Genomic DNA, 15,520 nt, shown 5'->3' with positions numbered 1-15,520 from the left:
ACTGGAGATTTGGTCTCTTCCGTCTCTTGGGATGCGGTGTGTGTCTATGTGATGGTTTGGGTGTTACCTGTCCCCCCCACACTTAAGAGAATCACCCAGACTAGACTCAGCTGAATGAAGCTTTATATTTACAGCTTAGCACAATATACAAGCAGATATTTACAATCTATACAGCTATAGACAGAAATATACAAGCTAAAAAGTAATACAGAAACACAACACTCCCCTGCCTAGAAACCAGAGTCCCCAGGAGGGGCTCCCAACCACCCTTCCACCTTCTTCCCACCCCTCTACCTTACCCCAGACTTTACCTTATGTTCAAGGTGAGTTTGGAGGGTTGGCCAGGGAAGTTAGGTGGCAGAAGGATTAGCAGGTTAGAGAGAGAGAGAGAGAGAAGTGCAGCCCCAAAGCCAGAGAGCAAACTCTGTTATCTGTGTTTGTGTTCTTGTTCTTATACATCTCAGCAAGCCTATGAGTGAAGTAGACATCACCATTGTTTCCTTTTCACAGCCTGTCATCTAATTCTTCTCACCAAAATATTCTAGCTAGGCTCAAACTAGCACAGTGTGCCTGGGCAGTCTCTCTCCTCATAAGGAGCTGAGGCATCTGTCCTTGAAGAATGCTTCATGATGAGACTTGAAGAGTTATCCTAACTGTTAACATTTTTGCTACCTCTCAAATTGTACATTTTATTGAAGCTATTATTTTTAATAAGATGGGGGAGGGGCAGTCCACATTTTTGCTTTCCAATAATGAGTCCAGAGGAGGCCACAGGGATGATCTAAGGGCTGGGACATGTCTGCTGTGAGGACAAGCTGAAGGAAATGGAACTGGAGCTGTTCAGCCTTGGGAAGGAATAACCTGGGGGAACCTTAAAGCTGCTTTCCAATACCTGAAGGTAACCTGCAGGAAGGCTGCAGAGGGACTTTTCATAAGGGTGTCCAGCAGTCAGACAAGGGGGAATGGTTTGGAGCTGAGGGAGAGTAGAGTTAAATTGGATCTTAGGAAGAAGTTCTTCAGTACAAGGATGATGAGACCCTGGAATAGGTTGTCCATGGAGGTTGTGGATTTCCTTTCTCTGGAGGTGTTTAAGGCCAGGTTGGATGAGGCCTTGTGCAACTGAGTTGAGTGGTGTCCCTCTATGTGGCGGTGAGGTTGGAGGTAGATCTCTAAGGTCTCTTCCAAACTAAGCCATTTTGTGATTCAGTCTTCATTGCAAGAATAACTGCCTTCAAAAAAAAATTGTACAGTGCAGCTGATGACTTTTTTAGACAGAAAGTCTGCAGAGCTGGAGGTGCTTCTGTTGATGACTCTTCCTGTTTCCATTAGGTATATTGGACCTAGCACTGTGTTTGGTTCTAGTAGCAAACTCACTAACGTTGAGCAGTGGAGATGTGTATCAATTCTCAGAAGCCATTCAGGGGGTAAGTTAATAGGTGTTGAATGTACATAATTTGTAGGTGTTTGGAAACAAAACGTTTCTCAGTGTCACATTTTCTCTCTCAAAAAATATATATATGGTGGAAAGTCAAAAATTACTTTGTAAGACCAAGAATGAAATGCTAAAAGTGTTTGGTTCTTAATGAAATGCCAATTTTCATACAAATATCTTCCAGCAATTTAGTAGTGATTCTTGCAACTATGAGTAGAAAAAAATAGCAACTAAGAAGCTTCTGTTTTGCTGCTTGCTGTCTTAAGAATTAAGGTGAATAAAGGTAGCTTGAAGTGTGTTTTTGTTTAAATCACTATTTACACTTGCAGTGAACCATCTCCTGGTTGGCAAAAGATGAAGTTTTGGTAAACCAAAGAATGTTACTGTTTATTTAGAAAAAAAAAAAACAACAACTAAAAAGCAATGCAAAAGATGTGTAACCCAGGTAATTTCAAATGCATTTTCCACCTGCTGACATGAGCTGTGATTAAAATCAAGACTGAAATCACTTTGATCGTGAATAAAGCAGGTGCAGTGCAACAGCTGCTGCTGCTTTTCATTTGAAGCAAGGCAATGCTTTTATACAGACATTACTGCTTCCTGTAATCACCAAACATTGCATCCTCTGATGGTTTGGGAGTTACCCACTCCCTCCAACTCTTATGAAATCACCTAGACTAGACTCTGCTGGCTGAAAGTTAAGGAATGAAGCTTTATACTCACAGCTTAGCACAATATACAAGCAGATATTTATAATATTTACAAATATCTACAGCTGTAGACAGAAATATACAAGTTAAAAGTAATACAGAATCACAACAGCCCTCCCAGAATCAGAGTTCCCAGGAGGGGCTCCCAAACATCCTTCCACCTTCTTTCCACCCCTTGACTTTGTCCCAGGGTCTGCCTTATGTGCAAGGTGAGTTTGGAGGATTGGCAATGGGACTTAGAAGCAGAAGGATTAGTTGCACAGGTCCAAGCAGAAGGGAAGCACACACTCTGAGAGACAGAGACACACACTCTGAGAGACAGAGACACACACTGTCTTATCTGAGTTTGTGTTCTTGTTTTTATACATCTCAACAAGCCTGTGAGTGCAGTAGACATCATCATTGTTTCCTTTTCACAGCCTATCATCTATTTTTTCTCATTAACATACTCCAGTTAGCCTCAAACCAGCACACTCTACTTTGGATTTTCTTTCTGCATTTGTTCCCCATTGAACATTGTAAGCTGGAGAGCCTCACTCCCAAGGAGTGTTGCTCAGGTCTTTCTTTTCTTCCAGTCTAGCAATAATCATTTCTGGGTGACAGAAAAAAGTGTTGCCACCCAAGTTCTTTTTAGAAAGCTTTTTGGACTGCCTGATTACCATCAAAGTCTTAGCTGGAAATGCTTTTTACACAGATGTCATGGATGTGGCGTGGTCTCCGCACGACGCCTGGCTGGCATCCTGTAGTGTGGATAACACTGTTGTCATCTGGAATGCTGTCAAATTTCCAGGTGAGAGTTCTTACATTTCTGATGTGCAAATATGATGTGCTTTGTGACAAACTCTTCCCTCCATAGGTGTATTTCACTGACTGTGAAAATCTCTCTGTGGGGATGGGTTGCCTGTGTTGAGGTGACATGGTTGCAATCAGAGTCAGTCCCTCCATGTCTGGATAGCAACCAGCTGTAGATTTGCTCTGCAGTAAACCAAAACCCTACTCAAGTTGTGCTGCTGATTTTACAGGAAGGTCATTATTACATTTTTCATTTTCTCTGCAAAGTCTCCAATGGAACCTCAGCTTGATAAAGCATCTGTATCTTGATAAAGCATCCAGTGTCTGAAGGGGGCTACAGGAAGGCTGGGGAAGGACTATAGACAAGGTCTTGTAATGACAGGACGAGAGGTAATGGGTTTGAACTGGCAGAGGGGAGATTTAAACTAGATGTTAGGAGGAAGGTCTTTCTAGTGAGGGTGGTGAAACACTGGCACAGGTTGCCCAGGGAAGTTGTGGCTGCTTCCTCCCTGGAGGTGTTTAAGGCCAGGTTGGATGAGGTCTTGAGCAACCTGTTGTAGTGGGAGGTGTCCCTGCCTATGGCAGGGGGTTGGAGCTGGATGATCCTTGAGGGTCCCTTCCAACCTAGACCATTCTGTGATTCTATGTATGCATACACTGTTTTCCTGTTGCCTTTGTACCTACAGAACTTTCCATTCATTTGCATGATCTTATTTACACTATTTTAAGTGCTGCTGCTTGATAAGCAGTGTGACTTTACATGAAGGAGAGGAAGGACAGACTTCACAGTAGCAGAAACTTTCAAGTCTTGTGTTTGCCATTTTCCTTGTTCCTTTGCTGCAGCACTGGGAATTCACATACTCTTTTTTTCAGGGACCACACTGCCAGGCACAGCTGTGCACTGGACAGCTTTAGCTGACCTGCAGAGGCCTGTGGCAGTCAGAGAGCACATGCACTGATGTGGCTACTTCTTACCATATAACTTGGTGCAGGCTAAAACTCCCTTTGTGCGGTGCCTACTCACTGCCATTTGTTTTAGGGTTGCTTCTTATCCTGATATCAGAGTTTTTACACTTTCAAGCTAGCTGTGTAGCCTGTGCAATGCTCTCAGCCTCTCACAATCTGATAAGCAAGAGATTCACTGAAAGTAGGTTACCAGGTGTTCCAGGCTTGTGTATCTCTTCAGTTACAGCTTGGTCTTAGTTCACATTCAGTGCACAAAGCTAAGTTTGTTGTGATAATCTTTAGGTTTTCAGGAAAGAGTGAATGTTTAATTGAAGTGAAGCAGTTAGATTTCTGTGTTCCATAGCTTAGAAGTGCCTGGAATCTCCTGATCTTCCTGATGTCATCTGTCTATTCTAAAGAGTTTTGCATCATTTATTCTGACCAGAGTTCTCTTTACCACCTTTTATATCGTTCTTAGATGAAGTACAGGTTCCAGTTTGGTTGATGTGTTGTTGTTTGAATGTTAAAGGAAGTTATATTTAACATGCTCCTTCAAAAAGGTCTGATGTATCTGCTCAACAGTCAGTGCTAAAAGAGGTTTCAGGAGCTATTCTCTGTTTTGGCAGAAATTCTTGCCACTTTGAAGGGGCATTCTGGCTTGGTGAAAGGGCTGACTTGGGATCCTGTTGGAAAATACATCGCCTCTCAGGCTGATGATCGAAGTTTAAAGGTGTGGAGGACCATGGACTGGCAGCTGGAAACCAGCATCACAAAGCCCTTCGATGAGGTACTTCAGAACCTGTGACTACTTCTAGTTAATTCCTGTAGAATGAATGAGAATTAGAAGGACAACTCTTGACAGCACCGTGAGGGCTCCAGGCTTGTGGCAGAGTGGAAACTGCTCAGCAGAGAAAGACCTGGGGGTGCTGGTCAACAGCTGGCTGAAGGTGAGCCAGTGTGTGCCCAGGTGGCCAAAAAGGCCACCAGCATCCTGGCCCAGATTGGAAATAGTGTGACCAGCAGGACCAGAGCAGTGATTGTCTCTCTGGACTCTGCACTAGTGAGGCCACACCTTGAGTCTTGGGTTCAGTTTTAAGGCCCTCACTCCAAGGAAGACATTGGAATACACTGTGGCCCTGGGCAGCCTTGGTTTAGTTGGAGGTGCCCCTGCTTGCTGCCATGGGATTGGACCTTTGAGGGCTTCTTCCAGCCCAGTGCAATCTGTGATGCTACACAGGGATTTGTTAACTTAGCAGTGCCGAGAGCCATCAGATGATGGATTACATCGAGTCACTCGTTGCAGTTGGGTGTTGTGGATGCCAAAGGTTTACTTGGGTTATGTAAACAATGGAGTCAATTCTTGGAAATGGAGAGGTTGTTCCAAAGCAGTGTTGGCACATGAATGACATTGTTCTTGTGTTCTTCCCCGTGCATCTTCTGTTGGCCACTATTGGAAACGAGATAAGTACTTGGAGATCTTTGGTCTGGCATCATAGAGCTCTTATGTGAGGTCTTTGATTGAGAGATCTAATTTCTGGGGACAGAAGCTGGTGCTCAGTGAGTGCAGTGTTTTGCAGTGATCTTAAGATACTGTGTTTGGTGCAATTACACTTTGTAATAGACAGTAAGTGCCTAAACTCATATGAGCTGGTGTTGCAAGCTGAAGTCTGGTTATTAGCAGTTGGCACACTGCTAGGACTGTGAGGAGTACTGAGTGTACAGGCTGAAGAAGTGGCCCAGGAGAATCTCATGAGGTTCAACAAAAGCAAGTGCAGGGTTCTGCACCTGGGCTGGAACAATCCTCACTATCAATACAGCCTGGAGGATAAGGAGATAGAAAGCAGCCCTGCAGAAAGGAACTTAGGGGTGCCGATGGACAAGACGTTGGATGTGAGCAGACAGTGGGAGCTTGCAGCACAGAAGGCCATTGGCAACCTGGGCTGCATCAAAAGCAGCACTGCAAGCAGATCCAGGGAGGTGATTCTGCCACTTTGCTGTGGAGAGACCTCACCTGGAGTAGTGTGTCTGGGTCTGAAGCCCTCAAAATAGGAAGGAGATGGACCTGATGGAGCAGGTCTAGAGGAGGGCCACAGAAATTATCAGGGTGTTGGAGCATCTCTGCCATGAGGACAGGGTAAGGGAACTGGGGTTGTTCAGCCTGGGGAAGAGGAGGATTTAGGGAGACCTAATAGCAGCCCACCAGTACCTAAAGGGGGCTACATGAAGGATGGAGAGAGACTGTTTGCAAAGGCCTTCAGTGACAAGGTGAGGGGCAATAGATTGAGATAAAAGAAGACTTAGATTGGATGTTAGGAACGGTTTCTTTACTATTAGGGTGCTGGAACACTGGATCAGGTTGCCCAGGAAGGTGGCTGAGGCCCCTTCCTTGGAGATACTCAAGGTGAGTCTTGACAGGACTCTGAGCAACCTGATTTAGTTGAGGATGTCCCTGCTGACTGCTGTGGAGGTTGGGCTAGACGACTTTAGGAGGTCCCCTCCAGGGTGGACCATTCTGATTATCCAAATACACTTTGATTTCCTTTAAAAAGATCTCTAGGTTCCTTTCCTCATTCATAAGGGCTTCATAAAGTGCAGCAGATCACCAGCACAGAGATGGCTGAAGTGCTGAGAATATTGTGTGATACCATTTTATGCATTCCCAAACCTCTTACTTGCAGTTGAATTCCCTAAATTGAAATTGTAACTACTTTGTACTTGATCTCTTTTGTTTGCCAAACACCTCTGAAGCTCTAACATGTTGGGTTGGTGTTTTTTTTGGTCAGTGTGGAGGGACAACTCATGTGTTGCGTCTTAGCTGGTCACCTGATGGTCACTATCTGGTTTCTGCTCATGCCATGAATAATTCTGGACCTACTGCTCAGATCATTGAGAGAGATGGATGGAAAACCAACATGGACTTTGTAGGGCATCGGAAGGCAGTTACGGTAGTGGTGAGTGAGTGATAGTAATTTATCCCTGAAGTAAACCTCCTAATGTGAGCTTTTGGATGATTCTGTGCTTAAATGGGAGCAGAGGTGAAGAGGAGTATCAAGATTAGCAAAGCAAATGCTTGGTGGTGATTTTTAAAGTCCAACTCTACAAGTCAACTCTTCCAGTATCTGAAGAGGGCTACAGGAGGGCTGGGGAGGGACTATTTACCAGGTCTTGTAATGACAGGACAAGGGGTAATGGGTTTAAACTGGCAGAGGGGAGATTGAAACTGGATGTTAGGAAGAAGTTCTCTACAGTGAGAGTGGTGAGACACTGGCACAGGTTGCTCAGGGAGGTTGTGGATGCTCCTTCCCTGGTGGTGTTCAAGGCCAGATTGGATGAGGCCTTGAGCAGCCTGCTCTAGTAGGAGGTGTCCTTACCTATGGCAGGGGATTGGAACTGTATGAGCTTTGAGCTTCCTTTCAACCTAAACCATTCTATGATGTTGGAAGCAGTCAACTTCTTCTTGAGATAAGAGATTTGGACAAGTTTAGATGGAGGAATAAAGGGGCATGTTAGGAGTGCCAAACACTGTCTGTCTTAGCTGTTTGGTGACTTAATTGAACTGACTTAAGTTCTTCATCACTAGTAAAATTAATATTACTTGTTCCTATTCAGGCATTCAGAAAGCTCCTTAAGAAAGCACAGGTGGCTTTTGTCAGTGCTCCTCTAGAATCTGCCTGGGGCTTTGCTCTCTGAAATAAGAGCTTTTTTTCATCCCTGTGTAGAAAATTTGCTTCTAAAGCAGATCTACTGAAATGTAATCACTATAATAAAATTTGGGGTGTTTTCATTTATTCAGAAATTCAATCCAAAAATCTTCAAGAAGAAACAGAAGAATGGAAGCTCCACCAAGTCAAGCTGTCCCTACTGCTGTTGTGCTGTGGGTAGTAAGGATCGATCTCTTTCTGTCTGGGTGAGTTTTTTTAACTGCCTTATGAACAAATGTGGTCATTTGGATGGCTTGGGAATCTAGCACAAAGGTCACATGTACAGCATTACATTTAGATGGATTTTTAGGTGTTTTTCTCTCTGTCACAGGATTAGCTGGGGGGAAGGAAGTAGATTGGTGTTAGCTCTTTTGTCTGAAGCACAGAGAAGCCAGCGGCAGAGTTATGTTGCCTTGGGAAGGGGGAGGAAGTGTGGAAGGAAGGGATGTGTTACCACACTTAATACACATAATTCAGCACTGCTCTCTTTCCTGTGTCTTTTCTTCCTTCTCCATGTGAGTGTGTTAAGAAAAGGACTTTTTGTTTCCCTATGTTTAGCCTACCTATCCATTGATCACTCTTGAAGCCTATCTTTGTCTTTTATGGGTCCAAGGACAATGCAACAGGCACAGGGTAGCTGTTTCTGAGCATATATACAGATCATCTTTCTGCTTTGTTCTGCCTTCAGTCCCTGGCTCCTGTCTTTGCTGTGGAGAGAAATGAATGAGCTGTTTAAGTGTATTTTCCCAGTTTTCAGTATGTAGTTTGGGTTTGACTTTAAAATCTACACTGAAGTTGTTACTCTGGCTGAAAGAAGTGTAGCTATTCTCAAATACATAACTCCAAGGCAGATTGTTTGGCAACTGCAAAGGAGAAGGAATAAATTTAACTGATTTGTCAAGCTTTGTGATGAGAGCACGTGTCAGGACACACCAATTGCTGACTGCAATCTCCTATTTATAGATTCCAGTGTGATATTTATTCATCAATTGCTAAACACATAACACTCAGTCTCTTTCTGGCAATGTCACCAATGCATACCCATATCAAAGTATCACCTTTAGCATATTTTACTTTGGATTTTATACTGTGATTTCATGTATGGGGCCTGTTGAGGTTGTATTACATATTGTGGAGATGGAAAGCTGTAGGTGAAGAGTTTAATAGATACAATGGACCTGTGGATATGTAAAGGAAATAACTATGGAAGGGAACCCAGAGAAAAGCAGATTTGGATTGGATGTGAGGAAAAAGATTTTAGCATAAAGGTGGTGGAACACTAGCACAGGTTGTTCAGGGAGGTAGTTGAGGCCCCATGCCTGGCTAGGCTTGACAAGGCTCTGAGCAACCTGATCTAGTGGAGGATGTCCCTGCTGACAGTAGGGGGTTTGGACTAGGTGACCTTTGGAGGTCAGTTCCAACCCAAACTGTTCTGTGATTCTGTGGTTTAACACTGGTTGTTGAGAAACCAAACATGAGCTGATAATGTGTACTTGCAGCCCAGAAAGGCAACCATATCCTGGGCTGCATCAGAAGAAGTGTAGCCTGCAGGTTGAGGGAAGTGATTCTCCCCTTCTACTCTGCTCTCATGAGATTCCCACCTGGATTACTGTGTCCAGCTATGGAGCCCCTTGCACAAGGAGGAGATGGAACTCTTAGAGCAGGTCCATAAAGATGATCAGAGGGCTGGAACACCTCTCCTATGAGATTTAGACATTAGAAAGAAATTCTTCATTGTGAGAGTGATGAGACACTGAAACAGGTTGCCCAGAGAAGTTGTGGAGGTTCCAAAACTGGAAATGTTCAAAGCTGGGTTGGATGAGGTCTAGAGCAGCCTGGTCCAGTAGGAGCTGTTCCTCCCTATGCCATTGGGGTTGAAACTAGGTAATCTCTAAGGTCCCTTCAAGCACAAGCCATTCTATGATTAAAGAGCACACAGTGTCTGATTTAGAAGAGGTTGCTGGAAATATTCTGTATTACTAAGCTGATTTTTAAGTGTAGAGGAATATTCTTTGTGAGTCGAGTTCCCTTTGCTCATTAGGACATGGAAACCTAATCTGCTTTCTGTCTTCTTGTGCTGACAGTTTACAACATTCTTATCTCAGCAAAGCTTAGAATAGAAGCTGTCTTTAGCATCTGCAAAACTACTTTTTGAGTGGTAGAGAGCATTCTATGACTGTGATGTAAAGGCAGAGCTGGTGAAGAAATTCAGTCTGTGTTTCTGAAAGGAGGGGAGGGTTAAATGTCAGCTGTTCTTCTCCAGGGCTTTTCTGTGCCAGTAGTGGAGTGGGCAGCTGGGTGTTTCAGGTAGACCATCAGGCATACAACTGTCTGCTGACCAGATCCTGTCTGGTGAACAAGAGAGTGGTAATGTGGTGATACCTGTGGTCCTATAGGACTTCTAAATCGCTGAGTGTTGTTTCTTCTGTCTTAAGCTGACGTGTCTGAAACGACCCTTAGTTGTCATACACGAGCTGTTTGACAAGTCTATCATGGACATCTCCTGGTAAGTTGATTTCTGCTGTTTGTTACTGTGATGGTTTGGGTATTACCCTGCCCCCCCCACACTTTAGAAGTACCCAACTAGACTCAGCCGGTTCTGGGAATATAAATGAAGCTATTTATTTACACCTAGCACAATATACAAGCAAATAGTTACAGTATATACAGCTATAGACAGAAATATACAAGGTAAAAGTAATACAGAAACACAACTCCCCTCCCAGAAACCTGAGTCCCCAGGAGGGGCTCTCAACCATGCCTGCACCTTCCCCTTGCCCCTCTCAACCTTACCCCAGTCCTAAGGAAGAATGGAGGTTCAGCCAAGAGGTTAAGAAGCGAAGGTGAGTGGAAGGTGAGGTTAGGGAGATGCAGCTCAGCCAGAGCCCAGCCAGAGAGTGCAGCAAAAATGGCGAGAGAGTTATCTAATGTTTACTGCTCAGGCCACACCTTGAGTGCTGTGTCCAGTTCTGGGCCCCTCAATTCAAGAGAGATGTTGAGGTGCTGGAAGGTGTCCAGAGAAGGGCAACAAAGCTGGTGAGGGGCCTGGAACACAAACCCTGTGAGGAAAGGCTGAGGGAGCTGGGGGTGTGCAGCCTGCAGAAGAGGAGGCTCAGGGGTGACCTCATTGCTGTCTACAACTACCTGAAGGGAGGCTGTAGCCAGGTGGGGTTGGTCTCTTCTGCCAGGCAACCAGCAACAGAACAAGGGGACACAGTCTCAAGTTGTGCCAGGGGAAGTATAGGCTGGATGTTAGGAGGAAGTTCTTCCCAGAGGGAGTGATTGGCATTGGAATGGGCTGCCCAGGGAGGTGGTGGAGTTGCTGTCCCTGGAGGTGTTGAAGCCAAGCCTGGATGAGGCACTTAGTGCCATGGTCTGGTTGACTGTCTAGGGCTGGGTGCTAGGTTGGACTGGATGATCTTGGAGGCCTCTTCCAACCTGGTTGATTCTATGATCTCTAGTGCTATGGGCTGGACAATCCACTTGTCCAGCAGTCTATCTACCAAAACTTTTCTTCTTCCTGCAGTTAGAGGCACTCTCCAATCCTGCTTTCTTTCCAAGGCATGGTCATAAAAATTGCAGAAGTTAATAGTTCTGCATTCACGGCAAGATTCAAATAACAAGGGAGAAATAATGATGTAAATGGGGTTTAAAATGCTCTGCACCATGCCTCAGCTGACTCACAGTTAAGAGTTGTGTGTAGGTAAAGACTATTTTCTCATGAGAGGCAGACAGCTGATTCTATGTCCCCTTCATTCTAGCAGGGCCTAACTTTTGAAGTTCTACTTTAACTAAAGCAGTATTGGTGATTTTTATGCTGTAAATGTTAAAGCTTACAGTTGTTTTCTGTGTGCCACAAAGCTCAGTGGAGCACCATCAAGCTTTCAAAACCAAACCATGGTTCTTTCCATTTACACAAGCAGGGTAGAGAGCCACGAAGCAGAGTATTTCATGAGAAGTGCTGCTGTTGTTGCAGCACAATGAGCTTTGAATAGTTCTGTTTTCCTCATACTGCTTTTTTAATTCTCCACCTGCAAATAGCTGCTTAACAATTGCAATTTCTGAGGAAATGGTTTGTGGAGTATTGGAGAGACAAAGGAAGGTTGCTGGGTTGGATCCTGTTTACAAATGGGAATGTATGGCTGACATGGTAATAATATGGATTGTTCCCAGAAAGCTGCTCCAGTCTGAAGACAAACTGAGAACATTCAGTGGAATCAGATACTATTATCATGCTAGAGCTGTCCTGTTTCTATTTTAGAGTTTTAGACTTGGATCCATCTTCATAATACCTGAACCTGATTATGTTTTCGTGGAACAATCACTTGGGTCCAGAAATCAGTAGGAGCTCAACAATTTTGTCTGCTAAGCAAGCAGAAAACTAAACAAGATTTTATCATTTTCTGCCTTGGGATGATATTAGTTAACCTAGTTAGTGCTGAGGCTAACTTCTCTGGATGTGATGCTATCAGGGCTGCAGCCACGATGGAAAAAAAGATGATTTCAAACAGCTGTAGCCGTGATGATGCATGTAAAGTATTTTAAGCCTAGCTGGACTGACTTGGACAGGACTTCAGAGCTCTGCCTGCTCTCCTGTCCTCTTCTGTTGTCTGTTACAAGTCTGTGCTGCTGGCTCTGAGCTCTATGATTGGATTGGCAGTCAAAACTCATCAAGTACTATTTTTTTTCAAGTGTGCATTAATAGGTTATATATAGAAGGTTTTCATTCCATTAAGTCTAGAATTGATAGTTCCTACCAAGAAAAAACCTTTGGAGACCTCCAGTACATCTCCATATATACAAGAATGTGCAGTGTGCTTAAGAGCCCAGAGAATGAACAATTACAGAACCAGTATCTTGTTCTTGCCTAGTACAGAGGTTTTTTTGACCACTCAGATGCTCATCTTGCTGTCTTTTTGTTCTTGTCACTTCAGGTAATGATGCTAAAGGCATTTACCTAACATGCAGAGATTCTCTCTTAAGGGTCTCATCCCTTTTCCTTGTTTGGACTGTAAGCTTTGCATGGGAATGGACTCTCTGCTACTGACTTCCCATGTGTGATGAAGCTTTGTCTTCCTTGGGCCTCAAATTGCAATTTATAGGGCCTTAAAAGAAGTGTATGGATTGCTTGTCTGCTGAAGGCCCCTCTCTGCATCCAGTTCCAATAGCACACACACTTTAGACATCTTTTGAAGCAAAACCATTTATAATTTTCTCACCTTGTTCATTGTTTTGCCCTTGCAGAAAGGTTTTCATGGTGCTGACAGTGCCATGGGTAGGTGTATTGCTCTTTCTGTGTGCAGCCTCCAAAGGAATATCAAGCACCTGGGCTCCTGCTGTCCCACTTCTTTAGTTCCATCAGTAGTTGCTGTGATAATGCATCTTATGCTAAGATTTTTAGTGAGTAACTTATTGTCTTGCACCTTTGTGTCAATGAAAGAGACTGAAAGCAAGGATGGACCTTTATTTCCTTCAGGACTCTTAATGGACTTGGTATCCTGGTGTGTTCCATGGATGGATCAGTGGCATTTTTGGACTTCTCCCAGGATGAACTTGGAGATCCACTCAGCGAGGAGGAGAAGGTACAGTAAGCACTGTACAGTGAGAGAATCTGTGATTGTGTTTAAGGAGTGTTGTATCAGTGAAAATATTGGAGTGTTTAAGAGAAGTGTGTGGTGACTGCTAGTCCATATGGCAGGAGAATCTGTTCCCCTCTGCTTTCAAATCATTAAAAAAGTGCAGTCAAGAAATGAATTTGTGATATTAGTTTCTATTCTGGAAGGAAAGTCTGTTTGGAAAAGATCCACTTGCTTATACATCTTTATACCTTTTAAGTAATTATTTGGCCAGGGAAAGAAGCAGAGGATCCTTCAAAACACTTCAGGAAAATTAGTCTTTGACTTGCAGATCTTTTTAAACTGATTGCTCTTGGCTGGTTTTTCTTCTCATTGCTATCAACAGCTAGAGCTTGGAATTCCAATTGTTTCACATATTGATTTTCTGTTAGCTGAAAATAGTAAAAACAAATAAATAAATCTGTGGTGGATAAATGATTGTCATGGTTTAGGCCCAGCCAGCAACAAAGCACCATATGGCCTCTAGCTCACTCTTTCCTCCTGGTGGGATAGGGGACAGGAAATAGAACAAAAGGCTGCTGGATTGAGACAAGGACAGAGAGGGATCACTAGCCAGCTCTGGTCTCAGGCAAAGCAGGCTGTGCTAGAGGGAAAAATCTCCATCAGTTTAGCTCATTATTAATCAAATCAGAGTAGGATAACGAGCAATACAACCAAATTTTGAAAACACCTTTTCTTCCATCCCCACTTCTTCCTGGGCTCAGCATTACCCCTGAATTCTCTACTACATCTTCCCATCCAGTGGTGCAGGGGATCAGAAACAGGACTGGGATCAGTTCATCTAATGTTTCTGCCACTCCTTCCTCCTCAAGGGGAGGACTCATTACACTATTCCTCTGCTCCAGTGTGAGGTCTCTCCCATGGGAGGTAGTCCTTCATGAACCTCTCCAACACAAGTCATTCCTAAAGGCCTCTAGTTCTTCATGAACTGTTCCAGCCTGGGTCCCTTCCACAGGGTGCAGTACTCCCAGTGATGGACTGCTCCAGCACAGGCTTCCTTCAGAGGACACAACCACCTGCTCCAGTGTGGGGCACTCCACAGGCTGCACTTGGGCCTCTGCTTCACTCTTAACCTCAGTGACCTTCATGTCCACAGAAGTGTTTCACATCTCACTCCTCTCTCTGCTGCAGATTTTCCTCCTCTGCATTGTCACAGAGGCACTACCACTGTCCAGCAGTTGGCTCAGCCTTGGCCAGAGGCAGCACTGACGCAGAGCTGGGGAAGCTTCTAGCAGCTTCTAGCAGCTTCTCACAGGAGCCACTGCTGTAACCCCTCACTCACTACCAAAACGGCCACAGAAACCTACCACTAGTCTAAAAATGATCCAGAGAGCATTTACATGTTATGGATTCCATGAGGTCTGTGTGTTTGCATTAGCTGGTGGTGGTGTGCTAGCAGCTGTAGTCACTCTTTGTTGTGTGATCCCTCTTTAATGTGAACAGAGCAACATTCATCAGTCCACCTATGGTAAAAGCCTGGCAATAATGACTGAAGCTCAGTTGTCTACCACCATTATTGAGAACCCAGAGATGCTCAAGTATCAACAGAGACAGCAACAGCAGCAGGTGGAGCAGAAGAATGCATCCATCAGGGATGCATCTGGGACTGCAACAGCGGCTCCCAAAGTGGCAAGCATGGTTAATGGGGAGAGCTTGGAGGACATTAGAAAGGTAGGTGTCCTTGGGTAGTCCCTTTGTAGTGGCAAGTATTAAACTGATAAATACCAAACTGCTTAGGATAAATTTCTACTTCCTTATTTGTGTTGCATTGTTCCTTTTCAACCAGTGACTCGTCCTGCTGACATTCCTGGCACTTGCTGAAAAGTGAAAATGATTTTAAGCAGAAGTAAGACACTGGAATAGGGCTTGTGGATGTATCTGCCCTGGTGTGACCACATCTGGAATACTGTGTCCAGTTTTGGGTTCCCCAGTTCAAGAGAAACAGGGATCTACTGGAGGGAGTCCAATGAAGGACTACAGGGATGGTTGGGGGACTTGAATGTCTCTCCTGTGAAGAAAGACTGAGAGACCTGGGGGGTGTTTAGTCTGGAGAGGAGAGGGCAACCTCTATAAATACCTGAGGCTGTCAAGATGAAAGTGCCAGTCTCTTTTTGGTGGTGCCCAGTGATAGGACAAGGAACAGCAGGTACAAGCTAGAACACAGAAGGTTCCACCTCAACATGAGGAGACACTTCTTTACTGTGAGGGTGCTGGAGCAGGCTGCCCAGAGAGCTTGTGGAGTCTCCTTCTCTGGAGATTCTCAGAGCTCACATGGATGCATTCCAGTGTGATCTGCTGTAGGTG

General features: G+C 44.4%; 1 protein-coding gene across 3 annotated transcripts in view; it reads left to right on the top strand.

Annotated features, from left to right (window-relative positions):
- The window catches only part of LOC135189004 (protein HIRA), a 47,826-nt gene that overhangs the window by 12,078 nt on the left and 20,228 nt on the right, over positions 1 to 15,520 (top strand). For all 3 annotated transcript variants that reach the window (XM_064168901.1, XM_064168902.1, XM_064168903.1), the window contains exons 5-12: positions 1,330 to 1,424; positions 2,837 to 2,932; positions 4,506 to 4,666; positions 6,663 to 6,830; positions 7,673 to 7,786; positions 10,016 to 10,086; positions 13,057 to 13,162; positions 14,660 to 14,887. In XM_064168901.1, coding sequence (XP_064024971.1) covers positions 1,330 to 1,424; positions 2,837 to 2,932; positions 4,506 to 4,666; positions 6,663 to 6,830; positions 7,673 to 7,786; positions 10,016 to 10,086; positions 13,057 to 13,162; positions 14,660 to 14,887 — 1,039 coding nt within the window. The remainder of the gene's footprint in view (positions 1 to 1,329; positions 1,425 to 2,836; positions 2,933 to 4,505; positions 4,667 to 6,662; positions 6,831 to 7,672; positions 7,787 to 10,015; positions 10,087 to 13,056; positions 13,163 to 14,659; positions 14,888 to 15,520) is intronic.

Source organism: Pogoniulus pusillus, chromosome 30 (genome assembly GCF_015220805.1).
Source record: "Pogoniulus pusillus isolate bPogPus1 chromosome 30, bPogPus1.pri, whole genome shotgun sequence".
Lineage (NCBI taxonomy): Eukaryota > Metazoa > Chordata > Aves > Piciformes > Lybiidae > Pogoniulus > Pogoniulus pusillus.
This window is presented reverse-complemented; position numbering and strand designations above follow the sequence as displayed.